Raw genomic sequence first — 21659 nt, 5'->3', positions numbered from 1 at the left:
TTTTGGAGGGTTTTTATCATGTTGCTGTCATACCTAATTTTCATGATAAATATCTGTTAGACATGGAGAAACCTGAGAGCAACAACTCTCAGCGAAGTCTTTCTGTAAGGAAAACCACCATGTTCTTAACTTGAGATGAAGACAGGCCAGATTTATGAGGAAGGGCAATATATTTTGTTAGACCAACTGATATAGCTGGAAAAAAGAAACTGGCTCTTGAGTGCACATTCTTCTCCATGTCTCCAACGGTCTTAGACATTCGTGGCTACAATAACACTACTTAGTATTGTTTATATAAATTAGCAGCTTTGAGTAACAAACGGGGTCCCCTGTAGAGTAGGCTATGGCATCATATACACTCCCCTGTCTGGTCTCGGAGATGATGAGGTATATTTAGGACAGGAATCTTTATTATAGTAAAGAAGGTGAGTGATCACCTAACATTCACTCTTAAAGGTGCAGCTTCGCTTGTATGAGCTTCATTAGTTCTTCAGTCATGAGAATTCTGAGTTTTATGTCCATAAGAGGAGTTCTGGGGGGTTCTCTTAGCTCTTTGCTTGGTGTAAACCACCAGTGCACGTCAGCCGCTCACACTTATACATGTTAGGTGTTGCCTAATGAACATAATTGTCATTCTTTTAGCTTGAATGAAATCACAGCGTACTTACAGGCTTGTCTTTCCTTCAGTTTGCTCATAAAGGGAATTTGCAGTATCTTGAGCAGCCTGTTTCAGTATTTTGAACTAGTGTTTTTTCAGCCTTTTGGACATTTTTAGCTACGTAGACTTAAAGTGAAAGCGGTTTTAACCAGCTCAACCCATAGGTGTGAACAAATTCTCAGTATTTGAGGCTATTCCAGAGCTGAAATCTTATTATAAAAGATTATGATAAAAATAGTTCTAATATAAGAAGTAAGCAAGAAAACTCAAAGCTTTTAGATTTCTTTCAGTGTCTTCCATCCATAACAATGCTTAAATAGAACAAAAATGTGCGAGTCCAGCCTTTTTTTTCTTTCTTTCTGTTTTGCAAGTCAACTTTAATAAATATGTAGGAAAAGCTGGGGGGGAGGAGGAGGGGAGGAGGCGACCTAGACTGAACACCAGCTTTTCTCCAAGGTCTCATATTGCAGAGCACTTAGATCAGTAAAGTGAGGGCTAGGAGGACTCTCCTGTGCTATTGGACATTGCTAGTCTAATTTCTCTGGAAATGTACTTCCCAAACAGTCCCAGCTGTCCCAGGAATGCAGTTTAACCATTGTTGTTCATAGTTCTCGATTGGAAAGAATTAAAAAATGTCATTCTGACCAAAGATTTATGCACTGAGATTGCAACGATTGAATACCAGGAGTTGGGTGAAGTTTGTATCTGCTCTCGCACTTGGGTTAGACCCTCCCTCCTTTCGAAGCAGAGTGACACAGTACTATATTTTATTCTATGCTTTAAAAAAAAAAAAAGAAAAAAGATTGCTGTTGTAATAACAACATTTGCGTCGCAGATGATAATTTTTTTGCTGGTGCTGTTGAAAGCAGCTGACAAAAAAGCTCAGGGATGTGGAACTCCAGTGAAGATGAGGCTTAGAGAATAGACGCTATATCTGGTCTCCTATTTTAGTGTCTCAGATAAAATTTCTGACTATTTCTCTAATTATAATAGAGAGATTTCAGTCTGTGTTTGAATCTAATTTTGAGGGTTCCTAACAGTAAGTTTCTTTTACTACCGTCATTTTTCAATGCATTAATGCACTGATCCAGACTTTGGATCCTGATTAGAACTGATGCACAGTACAGACTTGCAGAGCTAATAACTTCTGAATCCATACCACAGACTTGGGTACCTAGATGGAAGAAAAAAGACAATTTCTTTTTCAGGCAGCACTGTCCTAGAGTAACTGTTTTGGAGTCTTCTAGTTCGTTGCTATTGAGACTTAAAGCTCCCCTCCAAGCAGAAGAATTAATGTGCCTCTCAGCACCTCTTACCTACTATGGTTGATTGCTTCGAGTGTGCCAAAAAGTTCTGGGCTTGCATAAAAAATGTGAAGGTTTTTGTTTCTGTATGTTGCTACAGCTCCTATGCCTTAAAATATGTCAGCAGTCTTAATTTGATCATTAGTCTATATAAATATGAAAGTTGTGGCATGCAAAAAGCTTTCCCCCTAGGATAACCATATGTATCCATACATTTATGTCTAGATTGAATGGATTAATACATACGTTATTTCAGAGGGGAAGAATTGTCATGCCCTAGGCGCTGCTGCCGTGTTTCCCCTAGCTGTCTCAGGGCTACCACTGCTGCACAGCCCAGGGTGCTGGTGGGGAGTTTCTCTCTGCTTCTCCCCAAGGCAGACGCAGTCCCAAAGGGGCTGTTACAAAGACCAAGAGCAAAGGTCTTTACAGGCAGGGGCTAAGCCCCACACAGCCGCTCACTCGCTCCCCCCCAGTGGGATGGGGAAGAGAACTGGAAGGGTAAAAGTGCAAAAGCTCATGGTTTGAGATAAAGACAGTTCAGGTAATGCAAAAGCTGCGAGCGCAAGCAAAGCAAAAGAAGGAATTCATTCACTACGTCCCATCGGCAGTCAGGTGTTCAGCCATCGCCAGGAAAGCAGGGCTCCACCACATGTAACAGTTACTTGGGAAGACAAACACCATCACTCCGAAAGCCCCTGCTTCCTCCTCCTTCCCCCAGCTTTTATTGCTGAGCATGACATCATACGGTATGGAATATCCCTTTGGTCAGTTGGGGTCAGCTGTCCCAGCTGTGTCCCCTCCCAACTTCTCGTGCACCCCCAGCCTGCTCGCTGGTGGGGCAGCATCAGACACAGGAAAAAAAAAATGCCTTGACGGTGTGCAAGGACTGCTCAGCAATAGCTAAAACATCCCTGTGTTATCAACACTGTTTTGGTCACAAATGCAAAACATAGCACCATACAAACTATTATGAAGAAAATTAACTCTGTCCGAACCAAAACCAGTACACTTAGGAAAAGATAGTTCATTGCAGAAACAGCCTATCCCAGTTCTTGTGCCATATTTAGGTATCCATTCATTACAATGTAATTTTTGTAGTTAAAGAGTATTTTGTTACAAACCTGGTGGGAGCAGAAAATACACAACCTAAAAATAAGCTTTAGTTAGTTGTTGGCAATGGCAACTCCAACAGCTCAAAACCAAACAAAACACAGAATTGCTGTTCTGAAGAGCGTGAAGCCAGAAGCGTTTCCTAAGGAAGCATCAGCCAAATCACCACTATCTTGTGTTGTTGGTCTGTAGCCCAGCTCTCTTTGTCCTTTGTTTTATTTAGCTACAGGAAAGTAATTGAAGCAATGAGTCCCCATTCTCCACTTCTATTAACTTTCTATTTTTTTCCTTTCTTCACCAAAAAAATCTTTTTGTGAATAAGTAGAAGGCTCCTAGGGCACCTGTCCCTCCAGGGGATAGACAGAAGACTCATTTTGAAGTAGAAACTAATATTGGGCATAAGGGAAAGTGTCCATTAGTTGTCAGCAGTATTTGTACAGGGAATTTTGCAGGGAAACCTATACACTGTTGCATGACACGTGTAAAAGAAATTTTGTGCAAGAGTTACATTCAAATTACAAACCTGTATTGTTGTTAAGCTTTGTGAATCCTCACTGCTCTCTCACTGAATTCCATGTTGTATCTTACCCTTACGCAAACAAGGCATGTTAGGGGGAGCATCATGGGAAGTAAGCAAGAGATGAGAAGCAACATCCTCAAGAGGAGCACACAGGGAATCGGGAGACCTTTGCTCTTTTCTCTCCTTTGCCAGGGACCTGCTAGGCAAATTTAAGCATCTCAATGTCTCGGGTTTTCTCTTTGTTTAAATCTGAACCAGAATACTGCAAAGCATTGTGTACAATACTGTAGAGATCTGCAAATCATTGTGAAGTTTAAATACTAATATTTTATTGTAATAATAACCTCAAAATATTACCAGGGTGCAGATAGGTTTGTAAATGCTCTTTTTTCTTCTGTTTGGAAAAGCTGTAAGCTTCTAGTTTGTGCGTTAAGACTTCAGTAAGGCACTAAAGCACGCATTTGAAATTAAGCATGTGCATTAGTCCTTTTCTGAATACACAAAGCTATTAATCAGGGCTTGTAGCAAGACTGTTTGATTGTCCAAAGTATGAATAGAATGTGCTTGGGGTGGGGGAAACCCTGCTTTTCAGGCACATACATATCCTGTTGGTAAAAATTAATAAATAAAAACCCTCTGGTTAGTCATGCACTAGTGTGACCTTCCATCTCTGAGTCCCTCTCTTCCCTTGCTATGCATAACACTGAAGTAGGTTATGATCAATATGGTTAGTGCAGGAAGTAGAATGTAATGATGCTAATGAGCCATTTCTTTATAATGATCAGGTTCTCCAGCCCTGCCCAGCAACATGGTATATTTTGGAAGCTCTCAGGATGACGAGGATGAAGAAGAGGAGGAGGAGGAGACAGAGGACACAAAAACAGCCACAAACAACGCTTCATCATCATGCCAGTCAACCCCCAGGAAAGGAAAAACGCATAAACATGTACCAAATGGGCAAGGTAGGTCTTAAACAGTGCTGTTCTCCTGCACTGCCTAGTAAAGAAATTTGAGCTGAATGTGCTTAATCCTTGTCCATCCTTCTGGATCTGAGTGAAAAAGGATACAGGCCATAATGGTAAAATGGAGTGAGATATAGTGTTAGCATCTTCTGTTTTAACCTGTTTCTCCTGACAATCTGAACTCTGTCTGTGGCAGAACTATAACTGCAGAGCTGGAATTATATATATGTATATACACACACACACACACAGGAGTTGTACACACACATACACACACAGATGTATGGACACACAGAGTTGCTCTCTCTCTGGGTTTTTTGAGACTGATGTTTAATCTAGAATGATTTTATTTTATCGAAGTTAAATATAAGCATTCATAAGTGTTATTAAAACACGTGACAGGGGCAACACTTAATTTCTCACATGCAATATTGACACCACAATTGCAGTAGGTTAAGATACTGCATTCATGATGTTGATTGAAAGATTTCATGGAAGAAGCTTTTTCAAGTCTGTTATTTCTTTGCAAATCAACAAAAGCTGCATTCATTTCTGTCACGATGTCCTCATGACTTATCTTGATAAATGGATCCGTGTATGTTACAACATCACCTAGTGTAAAATGGAAGACTTTAAAAGCCACTCTGAAAATTTTCTGAGCCTGCTGTAATGCTCCACTGCCAAAGTCCTGTGTGATGTGGTTCTCTCTCCATCAAGAGGTCTTGTATCATAACAACTCTGTGCCCTCTCTGCCTGACGTAATTTCAAAATGGAGCCTGTGCTCTCCATTCCCTTCCTCCATATTAGTTTACCGTGAAAATCTTTCCTTCGGGTGACTGCCCATTCAGCTCTCCTCCTCTTAGGAGGAGGTCTGAGAGGAAGGTCTCTCTACAGCGCACTTTTGGAGAGGTGGTTGTGACTGTGCCTGCTTTTTTTTGTTCTTTTGTGCTACTCTCTGCTCTGAAGAAGAGATTAGTAGATCCCAATTACTTCACTGTCCTGGTGCTCATCTCTGCTTTTCTAAAGGGAGTTTTCTGTAAAGGACACCCTCCAAAATTATTTTTCATGACTACGTCTGAATCTGTTTTGCACACCCAAGCTCAAAAACTCTCTTTTTCTGAACTATTTGTGAACTATTTGTGGAGAAGGGCAAGGGGATGTTATGCCTAATAGCGTTTCAACTGTCAGCTGTGAGCAGGGGCTTTAATGCTGTAAAAGCCATGGATCAAAACTTGGCACTTTGGATTGATTTCTAAATAAACCCCCCAAAATAACAGGCACAAAACTCTACATATGGAAAATGAGATTGCACGTAACAGAACTGCTGCCTTAGAGTTTTAAGTGTGAAATATCATTACAAAAGGAGCCGATCGTGTTCCTTGAGAATGTCCCAGATGGCAGCCACTTTGAAATTAGCTCAAAACCAGAGACACCTGAAATCTTAATTGGGGGTAAGTAAAGGCAAACTTAATGAGCCATCTAATGGCTTCATAATCTTTATCAATATAGATCAGAGTGAGCATAAATGAAGCTGCTGCTTTAACAGATCTGCAAAAGACCTTTATAAAATACATAGGAGACAATGCGAGATGTTTTGACAAAGGTGATGAAACAGGAATTCCCAGAGAAGGCAGCTGCTTCTTCTTCGTCATTGTCATTTCTTTTTTTCTTTTTCTTCTTCTTCTTCTTTTTTTTTTTTTTTTTTTTAATTAAATATTTCCTTACCCAGGGGTATTCCCATTTTTCAGTGTCTGTTATTTTGGTTGACAGCCAATAGTATTTTTGTTTCCTGAGAATAAAGTAAGTTCTGGTTCATGTGTGTCTGTTTTAAATGAGACCACACACAAAGGCAGACCAGGGACGGGTGCAGCAAATGAACTTAATCTAGCATGAGAGTCTATTTTTAATGAATTAAAGTCTTTTGTTTTTAATATACAATGTGTCGTCAAGCACTTTGGACCTGAAAATGCTAAGTATTTGCTATGACATACAACAACAAAGGTTCAGAGCTTGATTAATGTCATTAGACAGTGTCAAAAGATTGTTTTCTACTAAATGGGGGCCAGAACAACTTTCCCGGGCGAAGTCATTTGTCAATATCCTCTTCTGACGCCAATATGGGGCATTAGTAGGGTTGCACACCAAACTATTTGTTATAACCTAGCCTGTTGAGCCACCTTTTGGACAGCTAACTCAATCGAAAATGCCTAAGTATGAATAAGAAGCACGTATAACACGTGGCATAGCTTGCTGCACGAATTGAAGTAATTAGCTCAACTGACTTGTTGCCTTCCAGCCTTACTGCTTACATATATATATATGTATTGTACTGCTTACATGTATATATCCTTAGATATATTTAAAACATCGGATTGTTACCTATGCCTTTTCATCCTCCTTTCTTAGTACTTCTGATGTGCTGCACACATACCAACCGTTAAAGAGCAAAGTAAAATGTTTGGCAGGAGAAGTGTTTATCCCCCACATTCATGGGAGTGTGGAAAAGGGATATGTAGCAATGTGCAAGTCTTTCCTTCATGCAATATCTTAGTGCAGGCAGTGATAGTCTTGTGGTTAAACCGTTTTCTAAGGTATTACTGTGGTTGCCACAAGGGAAAATGGTAGAGCCATGCTCTTAAAAATTGGTTTCATGTCATTGCCAAATTTCAGCTGATTAGGCCGCGTCTGACATATGTTAAGATAAGTTAGCAGCAGATAAAGGCTTGGATGTCATTGGTGGTGCTTTGTGCCTTGGTTAGAAACTAGTATTAGTTCTGGGTAGGTATCTCTCACGTCGTGTGGGATGTTATGCATGTAACTCTTCCCATTACTGTCTTTTTCAGCGTGCTTAAACTTATAATGAAAAATTCTCACTAAGAGAAGATGCTGTCTAATGACTTTAAGTTTTTGTTTGCAAGAGAACTGTTCTCTTGTAATGTAGAGTAAAATGTGTGAGTGGTTCTTACTTGCTTATGGATTAAGGTATGATCTCACAGTACATGTTACAATGGTACTTTCACAAAGTACCATTGATAACTTTTCTGAGAAATTCAGCAATAAAATTGGCAGAAGTTTGTGCTTTTAATTATATATGTCTTTTGAGGAGGGGGAGATTTTAGAAGCTTTCTAAAACTTGATGTGGAATTTTGGTCCTAATCAGAATGATTTTAATTGAGTTAGGATTTATGGCGGGGTTAAAATGATGGAAGACCAGAAACTAATCAACTGAATCGCTTGGTCTCCATATAGCTACTGACTTCAAAAGGATATTTTCCCAGCTAAGAAACCATATGAAAATTTAGTTGGAATAGAGAAATCCCTCTTGCTGTTTCAGTAAAGGATTTCATCTTTTCAAGGCATGTAGTTCCCTTTTAACTTCAGACCTTCTAAGTAAGTTTGTGGTGAATTTCAAAATTAACGTATGGAAAATTAGGGATGATACGGTGCTGCATATTGTAGCAGATAGAGCAGAGGTTCGGATGACTGTGTTGTAATTGCAGCCCTGTTACTGACCCTTTTGAGTGTGGGTGTAGGAACCTTGTAATTCTCGGTGTTTAGATCCAGAACGCCCAGCCACAGGACGCCTGCGTGCTGCTCAGATGGATATGCTTATTTTCCAGCTTGCATTTTGTACGCATCTCAAATGACCATCAGTCTATCTGAGACTATTACATGGCTTTGAACACAAGGAATTTGGTGGAAGAAGCAGGCAGGAGCATTGGCTTAAACAATGTGTTTTTTCTTCAGCGTAGCTGCCAGGTGTGGGGGAAACTTCTCAACCACAGCCTGGATGACAGGGCATCTTGCCAACACGGAGGAGGAGATGGAGAGACATTGATCTATTAGAAAACTGAACTTATGGAAAGGGAGGAGGGCGTCAGTCATCAGCTGCTGCGGGCTGATGTGCAGGCAAAGCAGGTTCTCCGCAAGCGAGCTGTACTCCACTTCCCTGGGGGACGGGGAGGTACCGAGTCTAAATTACATCTCCCCGCTGCTCGGAGGAAATTCCAAGTTGTAGGTAAGAGGGTAGGCTTAGGTCTCTGTTTCTTTAAAACTAATTCTTTGAATTCCTCACAAGTAAATAAATCCTACTTTGATTTCATTCTGTGGCACAATAGAAGGTTTTCTCTGCAGGCTCCTGAAGGAAAACGTTTGCAGGTGCCAAGTGTTTTGTTAGGCAGGCGGGGATTGGGAGCTGGAAGATGCAGTTAGGGAGTTGTTGGGTTATCGGTCCCATCACAAGAGCAAAAGCGGATAGGCGTTACTCTACTTGAAAGGGCTTGTGGACTGGAAAAGGGCCTCAGGAGGAGCAGCGTGCACAGATACAGTTGCATAGACAACTTTGAAATTGCACACAGCAGGCTACAGTTCCTCTAATAATGGTTGGCTAATTTCCTCAAGAAGGATGATTGCAGGATTAGGTATTTCTCACACCAGCACAGCAGTTCAAAGGTGGAGAGAAGTGCACATCTGGGCCAGCATATCTGGGAATGTCGTGTTTGTCTTCGGATGCCTGAGACAGGCAATTAAGTTGTAATTTACATTTAGGAAAACAGAGTTAGCCTTATCATTATTTGTAACCAGACTTCTTCATGAAGGAGAGTCTTGTTTCCTTAGCTGGAGCAAACCAGCTCCAGCGTGTCAGAAAACCTACTGGGTCAGAAACAGTTACTGGTCCATGCTGTATTTTGTTAACATGGTCAGATAAAAACTGCTCTGCATGCCTTTTGCCTGAAATGAGCAGGGGAGAAAATTGTATAGACGCCTTTTTTCTTGGGGCTCAAATTTCAAAACAGATCTGGCAGTAGTGCGTAGTAAGCAGGCATGGCTAGAAATACTATACTCTGCTTTAGTGCTGTCTTCCTCGCTTACCAGAAATACAGAAGAATGTTTCGCTTCTCAATTTACAATGGATAATTTAGCAGAGTAATTTCCTTACATGTGTAGTAACAAAGATGATGCAGGAAAAGATCGTAGATAGTTTTTTTTTTTTTTCTTTCTTATTTCAGGATATAGTTCAATGCAGTGTTTGTATATCTTGGGCTTAAATGGCATATCTTTTACATACATTACTGTTTGAGTGTGTTGTGAGAAAATTCTAATTTGTGGTTGCAATTCTTTATTTAGTTTTGTTTTTAACTAAATTTGGTATTTGTGGGTGTGTACATAAGACAGAGTCTTAGGCTTGTGCATCTTTTTTAGTGAAATTAATCGTGAAGAGGTAAACATTTAGAAGAAAAATATTTTTTGCATTGAGCTAAAATGCAGAATGAGAAAATTTCAGGCAGAGTGCTACAATAGTTAATGGGTAGGCAATTATTTTGATGATTTACAGCCTTTTGTTGAAATACCATGGAACCAGTAATTGTTGCAATAAACATTTTTGCACATTTAATTTTTCTGCAAAAATATGTAACATGAAAATTACCCGTTTTGCAGTAATTTACATATTTAAATATGCAAATCAGGCACAACACATTTGGGGATTTGCAGATTTTCAGTAGCTAGATGTATGACCTGTGGAGAAGAACAGGGGAGCTGAAAGTTGCTCAAAAAAATTGAATTGTTATCCTGGTGAGAGACTCGTGATAACAGATAGACACTTCTTGTATGGACTTGCTGCTTAGTGAGTGACCCTTTTGATGTTGTTTGTGTCATAATGGTTAGGTGAGAGTAATGAATTTGTGCTAAGACGAGACACTTGGTATTGAATTTTTGCAAACGGTGGCATGGTGTCTCATACCAATAACGCTCCTCTCAGTGGCCCAATATATTCCTGTGCACGTAGGGTTTTGAGCTGTGTTACTGATAGTGTCAAAAAGAAATTCAGTGTTATCTGCCACGATTCTCCTGTTTGACTTCTGTTAGCATGCAGCTATGGAAATTTTGTTGCAGAGTTGTCCACTGACAAATTGTGTAGCGTTGGGTTGGGGCTGGAGAAGTGCGGAAACAGCGGTACCACACGTTTTCATATGATGTTGTGGTGTCCTTTTCTCCTGAAGTACGCCTTTGCCACTGATCCTGAGTAGGTAGATCATGTTGGGGGGCTCCAGAAGACAGCTTCTATCTCTGGAAGCGGTTTATAGAAGTCTGAACATACCCAAAACAAGCGACAGTATTAAAATACTCTGTTTTATGGAAGTAGATCATTGTTTTAGTTCCTCTGGGAGGGGAAAAGAATTATTGCCTGGGTCCTTTAAGGCAGTTTGAGAGCCACATAAATGTTTTCACAGTGACTTAAAACTGAATTAAAGCCAGAGCAAGAATGTTTTTGTACAGTAACGGATACTTAATGCCAGAAAGTTGATTAATATTACATCTCTTCCCAAACATGATCTATGTAACAACATGAGGTTTGCATTGGAATAGCTGGCTCGGGTTCACAACATTGGCAAGGCTCCCTTTTCTCCTTCTAAAAACAAAACTTCTCCCTTTCACTCTTGTCTTCCCTCTTTGTTTTGGATGGTTTTATGAATGCGCAATCACTTGCTTTATGCGGCATGAGCTCTGCAACATGCGGCGTATGTGTACATGTATGGTCCATGCCTTCATCTTCCAGACACTGGCACAAAGCAAAAAGGGTTCACGTATCAGTACTCTGCTGTCCCTGCAACAGACTCCCCTGTTGTTTCAAGTATAAAGCATATCTGGTGCAGGAATAATCTCCAGGAGGGCTTGGGAGAGAAAGCTTTGCCCATGGTGTCAGCAGTTGGCTGAACCCAGTCCAGTAATTCTGCTGCTTACACAGTGAAAGCCTGATTATGGTACGTATTATAAATTGGCTTCTGAATGGCTGGCTGGATGTATCCTATAAAGTATTTGCGTGCAAATTAATTTGTAGGAATACTTCAGAAAATTGCTGAAAACACAAATGTTTATCGCTCACTACAGTGTCAATTCCTGTAGTAAATGCTTAGTTAATCTGTAGTAGTTGAGCACATCTGTGGCTTTACTTGATCAAAAATTTTTTTAGCCATTGTTATAGCTGCACCTCGTACATGCCCAGTTTGCACAGTTTGCATTGGTTTGTGTAGGGATTCTTTATCACAGTTTCAAATGAGATACCTCAAAGTTCCTGTATGGGATCCTGGGTGAATATTGGTGTCCGGGGTCCAGTTCCCCCAATGCAGAGAGCACTGTGGTGCATCCATGGGGATCATGCCTGCCATCAGGTTTTGCTCTGTTGCCATAAAGTTTATCAATGGTTTAAAAACCCCCAGTGCTTGTGAGTTTTGAATGTAGTGGTTTAGTTCCTTTGTGTTTGATCATCACTGCTAACCAAAAGACCCACCAATATTTCACTCTGGGACTCTTATTGTTTCAGCTTAATAATAATTGCTTTGGAGGACATGGCATTTTGAGAATAAGTATTCAGATAGATATAGATAAAAGGATATACGTTTATTCCATTTGAAGTGTCTGAACACTAATAATTTACTTGCACTTTTAATTATTTGTTAGTAGTGCTCTTACCTTTAACTAAAAGCTGTTCTGGAAATACAGAGCTGGTTACAGTAGCATAAAATAATCATAATTCGAGACTACAAAAGATTTCTGCTTTAATAATGTGAGTTTCACCACTCATGTAGGTTGGGCTTTTTTTCTGTCTTTCTGGTTTTTAATGAAATTATTGCTTCAAGGATGAAACCTTTATTGACTACTCTTTCACAAGGAAAAGAAATAACTGGGAACAGAACATTGGATATTGAGCGTGTCAGAGTTATCTCTGGGATGGGAGATTGTAGCTGGGACATACCTATGTCTGAGCTTAGTAAAGTGTAAGGTAAACCTTTTCTGCTTTTCTGAATGCCTCAGAAGTACTGAAGAGCTGGCAGACATGAAGGAGAATGCAATTTGCTGCATAAGAAGACACAAAAGAATTAGTAATCATTTTATTGTTAAATCAGATTTGGTCTCAGGAATATTTAATGCAGAGTTTTGGTTTTGGGGTTTTTTTATTGTTTTCTTTCCTTTGAGAAGTGGATGTTTCTGTCTTATCAGTTACTCTTCAACAATGAGATTTCTTGGGGGGCTTTTTGGTCTTTCCTGGCGATTTCATCTTTTCACTGAACTGTCTTACTAGCTATTAGGGCCAGAGTTTAATCCTGTATTGTACTAAATAACTTATTGTCTAAATAACTTCTACATTTTTACTCAGATGAGAGCAAAATCATAGTCCAGGGGGTTTTTTTCCCCCTTAAATGCTTGGCTTGTGGTAGTGTTTTGTAATTAATCAAGTTAATGTTTTGATACTTGTTCACATTGTATGTTTGTGAATTTTGCAGACCTTATTATTGCAGAAAGGTTTTTATACCTGTCTAGCTGGATATAACAATATTCTAGGTGTTGGAAGAAACAAACACTGATTTTTATAGAAACTGATACCATCTACTGTTTAACTAGAGACAGCTTGACTAGGACTGTTTTGCATCTACGTCTCTCCCTTTTTATTGTGTTTTCAGGCTTTAAGCTTTTTAAGCTTTTCCTGTGAGACTGAACATTTTTTCTCTCCCATTTCTCTCTTCCCCCTTTCAAGAATCTTACAAATTAAGACAAAAGATAATTACTCAGAGGGTAAAACTGGCAGGGTTCCCACGACACTTAAAATTAATGAGCTGTTGCATATAAAATATACCTTGTCTCATGTTCTCTGGGTGTTTTTTTTTTTTTTTTGGTGAACCATAAAAGTGCACAATTTGGCTTTTTGGCTGTGTTGTCTGTTTTAGTAATTTTCGGTTTATAAAGTGGCAACTGAATACAGAAAACTAATCTCTCTGACTTAACGTTTCCGTATGAGCAGATCAGTATATACAATTTGTTCCCTCCAAAGGAAAATATCACTTGCAGTGATGAAATACATATTAACGAAGCTGCCATCGGTTGTTTGTGCTATGTCTTCTTAAAAATAAATAGTCAAGCTTCGTGCGTCTGTAGCGCCTTCCATCTGATGTGATAACTCCTTACAAAGGAGGATAAATGTATTGTCGTGAACTCCCTGAGAGGGGTTGGCAATTATTATCAGTTCCATCACTGGAAATGAGACACGGAGGTTACGCGACTTTCACTGAAATCACTGAGAAATCCTTGGCTGGCTGGTGCAGCGCCAGTTGCTCCTGAGCTCAGGAGTGACGGAGCCACGGGGGAATTTGCGGTGACTGCGCTGCCGACTGCTTTTCTCTCGTTCTTACTCAATTTATGCAAGAGGGAGGAAGAACACTTGCAATTTTTTTTTTACCTCATCTGCTTCAACACTTACGACCGACTGAATATGATAAGTGACCCGAATAACAAATTTGTCAATAGCTTGCTGGAGCTGCGGCTTTTGGAGGTGCGGTGGGAAGGTAGATAGCTGTTTGGGAAGGTTTGGAGGTAGGTGTCTACTCAAAAGCAGCTTAGATGCCCCTCTTCTGTCCAGCAGGATTGTTGGTTGTTTATTACTACTACTATTACTGCTGCTCCTACTGTAATACTACAGGATATCTGTAGAAACAGCTAAGTTTCACAATTTAGATAAGATGTATGTATCATAGGTATATCATGTTTAGTGACAAAAGAAGGCTTTCATTTCACAAGAAAAAAATAACTTAATTCATTTAGTTAATATTCCCAAACAGATGGTGTGTGTTGTGTGTAATAAATACAATTTTTAGATACTTGTGCTACTGAGCGTTTATGAAGTTTCTTATTTACATCCTTTCCTAAACCATGGTAAAAAACTCAGGGGTAAAAACCAAGAGTAGATGAGTAGAGAAGGCAGGAGGGCACTTGCCATTGTGGGTGTTGGATCACAAGCCTCGTGAACCTCTGTCAAGTGCTTCAGTGAAGAGGGGGCAGCACTGACATAAATTCACGTTTTTGATTAACAAACAAACAGAGAAATATGACTTTTTTTTTTTTTTTTAACCTCAGCTTTTCATGTTCCCTGACAATGAAAGTGCAGTGACTATTCTTAAATAAATTCAGCAGAGGGACAGGAACAAAACTTGCTGAGATAGACTTGTATACGTTTGCATAATATTTATTGTACAAAAAATATGGTTTCTATTCTGTGCTTTCTTATTCCTTCACTTAGCAGAAGGCTAGGGCGCTCAGCATAGGTCCCAGCATTACTTTATATGACATGTTCCAAAAAGGTTTTAGTATTTTCCCTTCTTTGCAGAAGTACCTTTTTCTATTTGCAGCTTGTCTGCTATAGGCAAACTGCTGTCAGTTTGGTTCAGCAGTTTGGATATTGATGAAAACAAAACATGCTTTTTCATGGAACATTTCCTTTCTTTTACATTAATGTACAAATAAATCCTTTTTCTGTTTAGGTTATGTTTAGAATTCCCTCACTGCAACAGCAAAAAGTTAATTAAAACTGTCATAAATAAAAATCAAACTGATAAGTCTAAATTTAGGTCAATCAAAACAGTACTATACCTTGTATGTTTTAATTTGGATATTGAAGATAATGTGTGTTAAGAAGCAAAGGAAATACTTTAGTAAATCTGTTCATATAAAGAAATGTGCAAAATAGTGCTTCTACTTCTGTATTGATTTTACTTTAGATATAAGAAGACACTCACTAAATATCCAGCATTGACAGCGGAGAAAGTTGGGTTGTTTTGAATGAAGAGTTTGGTCTTGTATGGGGTTTTTTCTTCTTTTTTTTTTCCCTTAATAGTCTGATTTTCTCTCTTCTCAGTTTTCAATGGGTCCAGCAAATCATCGAAGGAGAAAGAACCTGCTCAGAAACACAAAAGCAAAGAGGCCACACCAGGGAAGGAGAGGAACAGCGAACATAAGGCTGAGAGCCGAAAAGACCAGGCTGCTGCTAATCACCATCCTACTACAAACACTGGCTCCTCTACGAAAGGGCTCACCGCTAACAACCACCACACTCTTCATAGATCGGCTCAGGACTTAAGGAAACAGGTAATGAATTGTACTCTACTGTGGACACATGGGAAACGCAGACGTTTAAGGTGCTAGCTCCATTTTCCACTGCTTGGCATAGAGCGAACATGACAATCCTTAAAAGCATGCTCTGGAGACAGCAGGGAGTTAATTTTCAGTGAAAGAGAGAAAGAAGGAAAAAAGAAAAGTCATACATACATGGGAAGTCAGTATTGATAAAGCATGCTTTACAACCCAGTCTTTATATTATCCAGTGTATACATATGAAAGAGTAAAGTTCACGTTGCTATTTATTAAACCTTTCTGACTGGCACTCTTGTTGGCCTCTCTGCTAACAGTGCCAAGGCTGGCAGCATGTGGAAAAATTAATTCCTTTTGTGTACGGCTGATCTGCTCGTGTTGTCTTAGAGGCTCACTGGCGTTGTAGAGAAGCTAACATCATGCTCAGGTGTCTTGTATTGCATGTGGGCAACACAAACCTCGGAGTCCGGGAAAAATATTTTGCCCGATGCATAAAGAAGGTGCTCCAGGATATTGCCTCCTTCACAGTGGACGTACAAGGTGGGGAGAAATTCAGAGTTTCATGTTACCTGGTTGAAAACTAGCAAAAAAAATTCAGCAAGAGGTTTCTCTCAGCTTGACTTGTATTTGGGTGTGGAAGTTTAGCAGACCAATCTTTAGGTGCTTGTGACTGGCATTTGGGCCAGATGCGTCTCCGTCTATTTTTGATGATTGGATTAAAGGGCTTCTAAAATAGCAACTGCCGAGTAAGTTTTTATAAAAGACTTTCAAAATCCCTGATCAGTGTCCTTATTCAGTCTGGGGCTGGGTTAGCAGGGTACCTGCGCTAGGGCAATGCAGTACAGAAAGCTTGCGGCACTTACACCTTACATTTTTTTTTGCAGTGGTTAATTCTCAACGGGCCAATTAGAGACAGTCTTTATTTGCTGACATCTAAAGGTTTTTATTCTGGGTAGGCTGGCCTGGACTTCAGTGGAGCTGGAATTGCTATCTTATAGGGCCGTCAAAGCCTTAAATGGCACCTCTCAGTCATAGACTTGGAAATTAAAAATGACAAAAAGAAAAACAGTGGTGCTCTCACCGAGGAAATCTTTCGTGCCGTGTGCTTCAGTGGTGTTTAGCTTCTCCTGAAATGCCTCCACTGTATTTGTATTACCTTCTAAATCAAATTTGAGATCCTGAAGGCTATCTACAGTATATTTCTCTGTACCTCTGTAAGACTTCCATTCGTTATTCCCCCATGGCAATTTTGCTTATTCAGTCATCAGCTTGAATGCCTACCTTCTTTTGCATCCTTTTGGCTTTCTTTTTTGTGACTACCAGCATCCTATGGTCCTCGCTGTGACATGCTCTGCCATGAGCTCTTCATGTTGAACAAGTTTCCCAAAACCTAAGGATGCACTTCATACTTAATTATTTTAACTCACTGGAACACTTGTGTGAAATGCTTTAAAGTTGTATCATGAAAGTATGAATGGCTAAAATTCTTGTGAAAGTCAACTGCCATCACTTGTGAAGGTAGTTCTGAGAAGGGAAAAAACAGGTGTAGAAGAATTTTTTCCACGATCCAAGTGGGTTTTGCTTCATAGAGTATTAGATGTTTTCAATTGTGCTACGCAGAATGGAGAGAAATTCCTAAGCAATGCAGTACAACCAACAGTGACACCACACAGACACCTCACAGAGTGTGTTCCTCAAGCTTCAGAAAATAAGGGGGCTGTAAGTTGAGGTGATTTTTTTTTTTTTTAAAAAGGTTAGGCATTTAAGTTTTCTTCTGCAACGCACAGTAACATAAGTACTTTCTTACCAATTTTGATGAAAATGTGGCTGTAGCTAATTAAAGGTGGATTATGCATTTTGCCTGACAGAAGGACTTAGCTGTGTGCAAAACGTTAGACTTACCAGTTATGTGACATTGCTAAATTTCCTGCCTTGTCCTGAGTCTTTGTTGACTTTTTCAGTATTTTCTTAAAGGAGAGCTGTTTTTCCAGGGTGCCAGCCACATGTTTCTCCTCCTTCCAGTATGTTTTTGCTCCTTGTTCACATGCATTTACATGGTTTATTTATGTGGGTGGTTTTGGTTTGTGCAGTCTTACAGAAAATAAACGCAGAACACTAGAAATTACCACAGATTTTCTTTTTTCCTCTCTTTCTTTCTTTCCTTTTCTGGTGTGCCCTTGCACTTGTCACGTGTTCCCTCTCTCTCTTTCTTCCTCCTTTGCTGTCTTCCCAAATCCCCTACTTCAAAGGGGTTGTGAGCAAAGGAAATGTAGTTCAATGGGGCCCTCTCTTGGCCTAATACGGTAATTTAGCTCTGCAAAACTCATATCAACAGAGAAGTATTTTTATGAATGAATTCGAGATCAGTTACATAACTTGAATCTGTTTGGGACCAAAACTGTTGTTGGTATTGCTAATGTTGCTGTTATTACTGTGGTTGTTATCTAACAGGTTGTTTGTTGGCATTATTTTGTGTGTGTGTGTGTGTATGTGTCTGGAGGCTGGATCCTAGGTACTATGCAGAGATGTGTACGTAGACCAGTTCAAATCCAACAAACAAATTGCTGCAAGACTGTGTGCTGGTCCCATTTGCTTTTTAAAAAACAACAAAATTTAAAATCTATTGTACCATCTTTTACTGCAAGGCAAGTGTTCAGTAAAGAGAAAGGAGTGGTCTGAAGACAAATATATGTCAGCAAAACTGAGAAGATAGCTGAAAAGCAAAGATAAGATTATTCGTATCCATGGTTTCACCTTTAGCTCAAGACTGAGTCACGTAAGGCTAGTGTCAATCACTTTGTTACTACAAGGTGGCCTGCTTAGTGGATGAGGGAAAGGCTGTGGATGTTGTCTACCTAGACTTTAGTAAAGCCTTTGACACCATTTCCCACAGCATTCTCCTGGGGAAACTGGCTGCTTATGACTTAGACAGGTGTACTCTTTGCTGGGTAAAAAACTGGCTGGATGGCCAAGCCCAAGGAGTTGTGGTGAATGGAGTTAAATCCAGTTGGTGGCTGGTCACAAGTGGTGTTCCACAGGGCTCAGTACTGGGGCTAGTTCTGTTTAATATCTTTATCAATGGTCTGGACGAGGGGATTGAGTGCACCCTCAGTAAGTTTGCAGATGACACCAAGTTGGGCAGGAGTGTTGATCTGCTTGAGGGTAGGAAGGCTCTACAGAGGGATCTGGACAGGCTGGATCAATGGGCTGAGGCCAATTGTATGAGGTTCAACAAGGCTAAGTGCTGGCTCCTGCACAGCAACCCCATGCAACGCTACAGGCTTGGGGAAGAGTGGCTGGAAAGCTGCCCAGCGGAAAAGAACCTGGGGGTGTTGGTTGACAGCTGGCTGAATATGAGCCAGCAGTGTGCCCACGTGGCCAAGAAGGCCAATAGCATCCTGGCTTGTATCAGAAATGGTGTGGCCAGCAGGACTAGGGAAGTGATTGCCCCCCTGTACTTGGCACTGGTGAGGCCACATCTTGAATACTGTGTTCCGTTTTGGGCCCCTCACTACAAGAAAGACATTGAGGTGCTGGAGCGTGTCCAAAGGAGGGCAACGAGGCTGGTGAAGGGTATAGAGCACAAGTCTTATGAGGAGTGGCTGAGGGAACTGAGGTCATTTAGCCTGGAGAAAAGGAGGCTCAGGGGAGACCTTATCACGCTCTACAACTACCTGAAAGGAGGTTATAGCGAGGTGGGTGTTGGTCTCTTCTCCCAAGTAGGAAGCCATAGGACAAGAGGAAATGGCCTCAAGTTGTACCAGGGGAGGTTTAGATTGGGTATTAGGAAAAATTTCTTCACTGAAAGGGTTGTCAAGCATTGGAACAGGCTGCCCAGGGAAGTGGTTGAGTCACCATCCCTGGAGGTATTTAAAAGAGGTGTAGATGTGGCACTTAGGGACATGGTTTAGCGGTGGACTTGGCAGTGCTAGATTAATGGTTGAACTCGATGATCTTAAAGGTCTTTTCCAACCTAAATGATTCTATGATTTTATATGAATTAAATTGACTTCTTTCTTATGCGCTCAGTGTAAGCACTGCCTCGGGATGGCGCTGTGGTATAGACCCACATTTGGTGAACCTGCGCACCTGGCAGTGTGGCCAATTTTTTAGGCTAACTCTGTGTGTGTATGTTTGGTTTGGGGGGACACATATCAACAGTAGAAAGGTAAGAAAATGCCTACCGCAATTTCTTGTTTCTTTTGGTTCCAATTGTCTGATGGGTCCTCAGAGACAAGTACAGACTAGGAACGTGTAGGTGATGACTGACCAGCCAGAATGTCACATTTGTCAATATGAAATCCTGAATCCACCTGCTGCTTTAATGGTGGGCTATGACCATGTTGTTTGTTCCACCTGTTTCTAGCTGGAAGATGTTTGTTGCAGCCTATTCCCATTTGAAGCATGGTCTGTTTTGGTCTATATAGTACTGCTGTATCTTAAACATTATGCTATCCTCTGTGAAAATGCTCAAGATACCTATGGGCATTTGGGGAGGAAAGAGGAAGAAGCATTTGAAAACCATCATGTTGTGTCTGCTCTGGAAAGATGATGGTCCTGAGGAAGTTTTCAGCAGTGTTTCTTTCTTGTGGGGTCGTCTCAGTTAGCAACCAGAAAGAAATAAGCGAATTCCTTATGGTATTCTCAAAGCCAAGTGTTCTCTACTTCAGGACCTGTTCATCATTGGAATAACTTTACCAAGTTCGAATAAAAACTCAAACTAGTGTGCTTACAATGTAGGATTGGAGGTTAGATAGCCAAAGCTTATGTACCTGTTCAGTTCAAGATTTGGCCCTGAGAGATCTAAGCTTTCATTGTGTGGAGGTATTCTAACAACTCTAAACAGTTGTGATAAGTTGCTGTTTTCTCAGTTAATTCAGTTTTCCAGAGTTTTGTATCTTGGCAGTTTTAATTCTGGCCTAAAGCTGATGGTGCTGATGGCATGTTTTCCTTTGAAGAGGAGGAGCTGTGAGGATCTTGCCTTTCTCCATGAGCACTTTCTCCATGACTGTGGTTTGTTCTCAGGCCCTGTGTCACCACCCCTTGCTGAAGGAGTGCCCCAGATGGCCCTTCAGACTTCTGGTCACAACTTCTTCAGAAGAAAGTCATAGGAAGGCTGAGTGACAAGGTACCTCCCTACAGCCTGACTGCTCACTCTGAGGTGTTGTCTTGACTGTACCTGACAGCACAGTAATACAGCTATGGCCTCCTTGAAACCTTCTGGAAAACCTCCTATAGAGGAGACTCCACAACATCCATTGACAGCTTCTTCCAGCTTTTTTCTTTTCTACTAATGAGCAAGTTTTCCTAGTTGTGCCTCAGATCATTGTTGTAGACAGTTAAAGCATTTTTTTTCTCCCGCTTTTCTCAGGGAACATGGAAAGAGTGTTTACTGTCTCTTTTCAGAGGAGCTCCTTATGCATTGGAAGACAGTTACAGAGTTGTCCCATAGTCATCTGTTTCAGACTAAATAAGCCCAGGTCCCTTGGCTTTTCAGTAAAGATCATATTTTCCAAATACCTGAGCACGTTGTGCTCTTCTAGACTTGCTTCGCTGTCTAAATTTTTCTCACAGTGTGGGCCCAATGCTGGGTCCAGCCCTGCTTAGGAAAGCCTGTGCTCCCATCCCTTGCTTTTGGCGTTCTTAATAATCGGTCTCAGAAAGCGATTAGCATGCTTTGTACTACCGTTGCGTTTTGCAGCTCACTGTGGTCCCCAAATTTTATTCCTCCCCTACATGTATTTGGTTTGTCCTTCCTAAAAATAGCTCTTCCTCTTATTGTAGAAATGTTCTGAAATAAGTTCTTCAATATTGCATTTGATTTTGACCTTGTCCCCAGAATGCTTACAGCCCCTTCCAGGTGCGTGTTACTGGGAAATTTTACGATAATCCAAGTTACTGATGGAAGTACTCGGTAGAACCAAGGCCAAGACAAGTTCCTGCAGAAAGTCACCTGAAATGCCCTCCCAGGATGGCACTGAACTATGACAACGATAACTTCTCTTGACGATGACTTTATTTAATCCCTTCTGAAGCCACTTTAGAGTAATTAAGTCTAGGATGTGTCTCAGGAGCTTGTTTGATGGAACGTCACATGGGACAGTGACTGGAGCCCTACTGAAGCGGAGGTGCTTCTTTACCTGCTCAGCCAGGTGTCTGTCAGAAGATGATTAAGTTAGCTTGAT

At 40.6% G+C, this 21659-nt stretch overlaps 1 protein-coding gene across 3 annotated transcripts in view; it reads left to right on the top strand.

Annotated features, from left to right (window-relative positions):
* Positions 1-21659, top strand: part of JARID2 (jumonji and AT-rich interaction domain containing 2) — a 228676-nt gene that overhangs the window by 171215 nt on the left and 35802 nt on the right. For all 3 annotated transcript variants that reach the window (XM_050915842.1, XM_050915844.1, XM_050915843.1), the window contains exons 5-6: positions 4378-4554; positions 15242-15471. In XM_050915842.1, coding sequence (XP_050771799.1) covers positions 4378-4554; positions 15242-15471 — 407 coding nt within the window. The remainder of the gene's footprint in view (positions 1-4377; positions 4555-15241; positions 15472-21659) is intronic.

Source organism: Gymnogyps californianus, chromosome 2 (assembly GCF_018139145.2).
Source record: "Gymnogyps californianus isolate 813 chromosome 2, ASM1813914v2, whole genome shotgun sequence".
Taxonomy (NCBI): Eukaryota; Metazoa; Chordata; class Aves; order Accipitriformes; family Cathartidae; genus Gymnogyps; species Gymnogyps californianus.
This window is presented reverse-complemented; position numbering and strand designations above follow the sequence as displayed.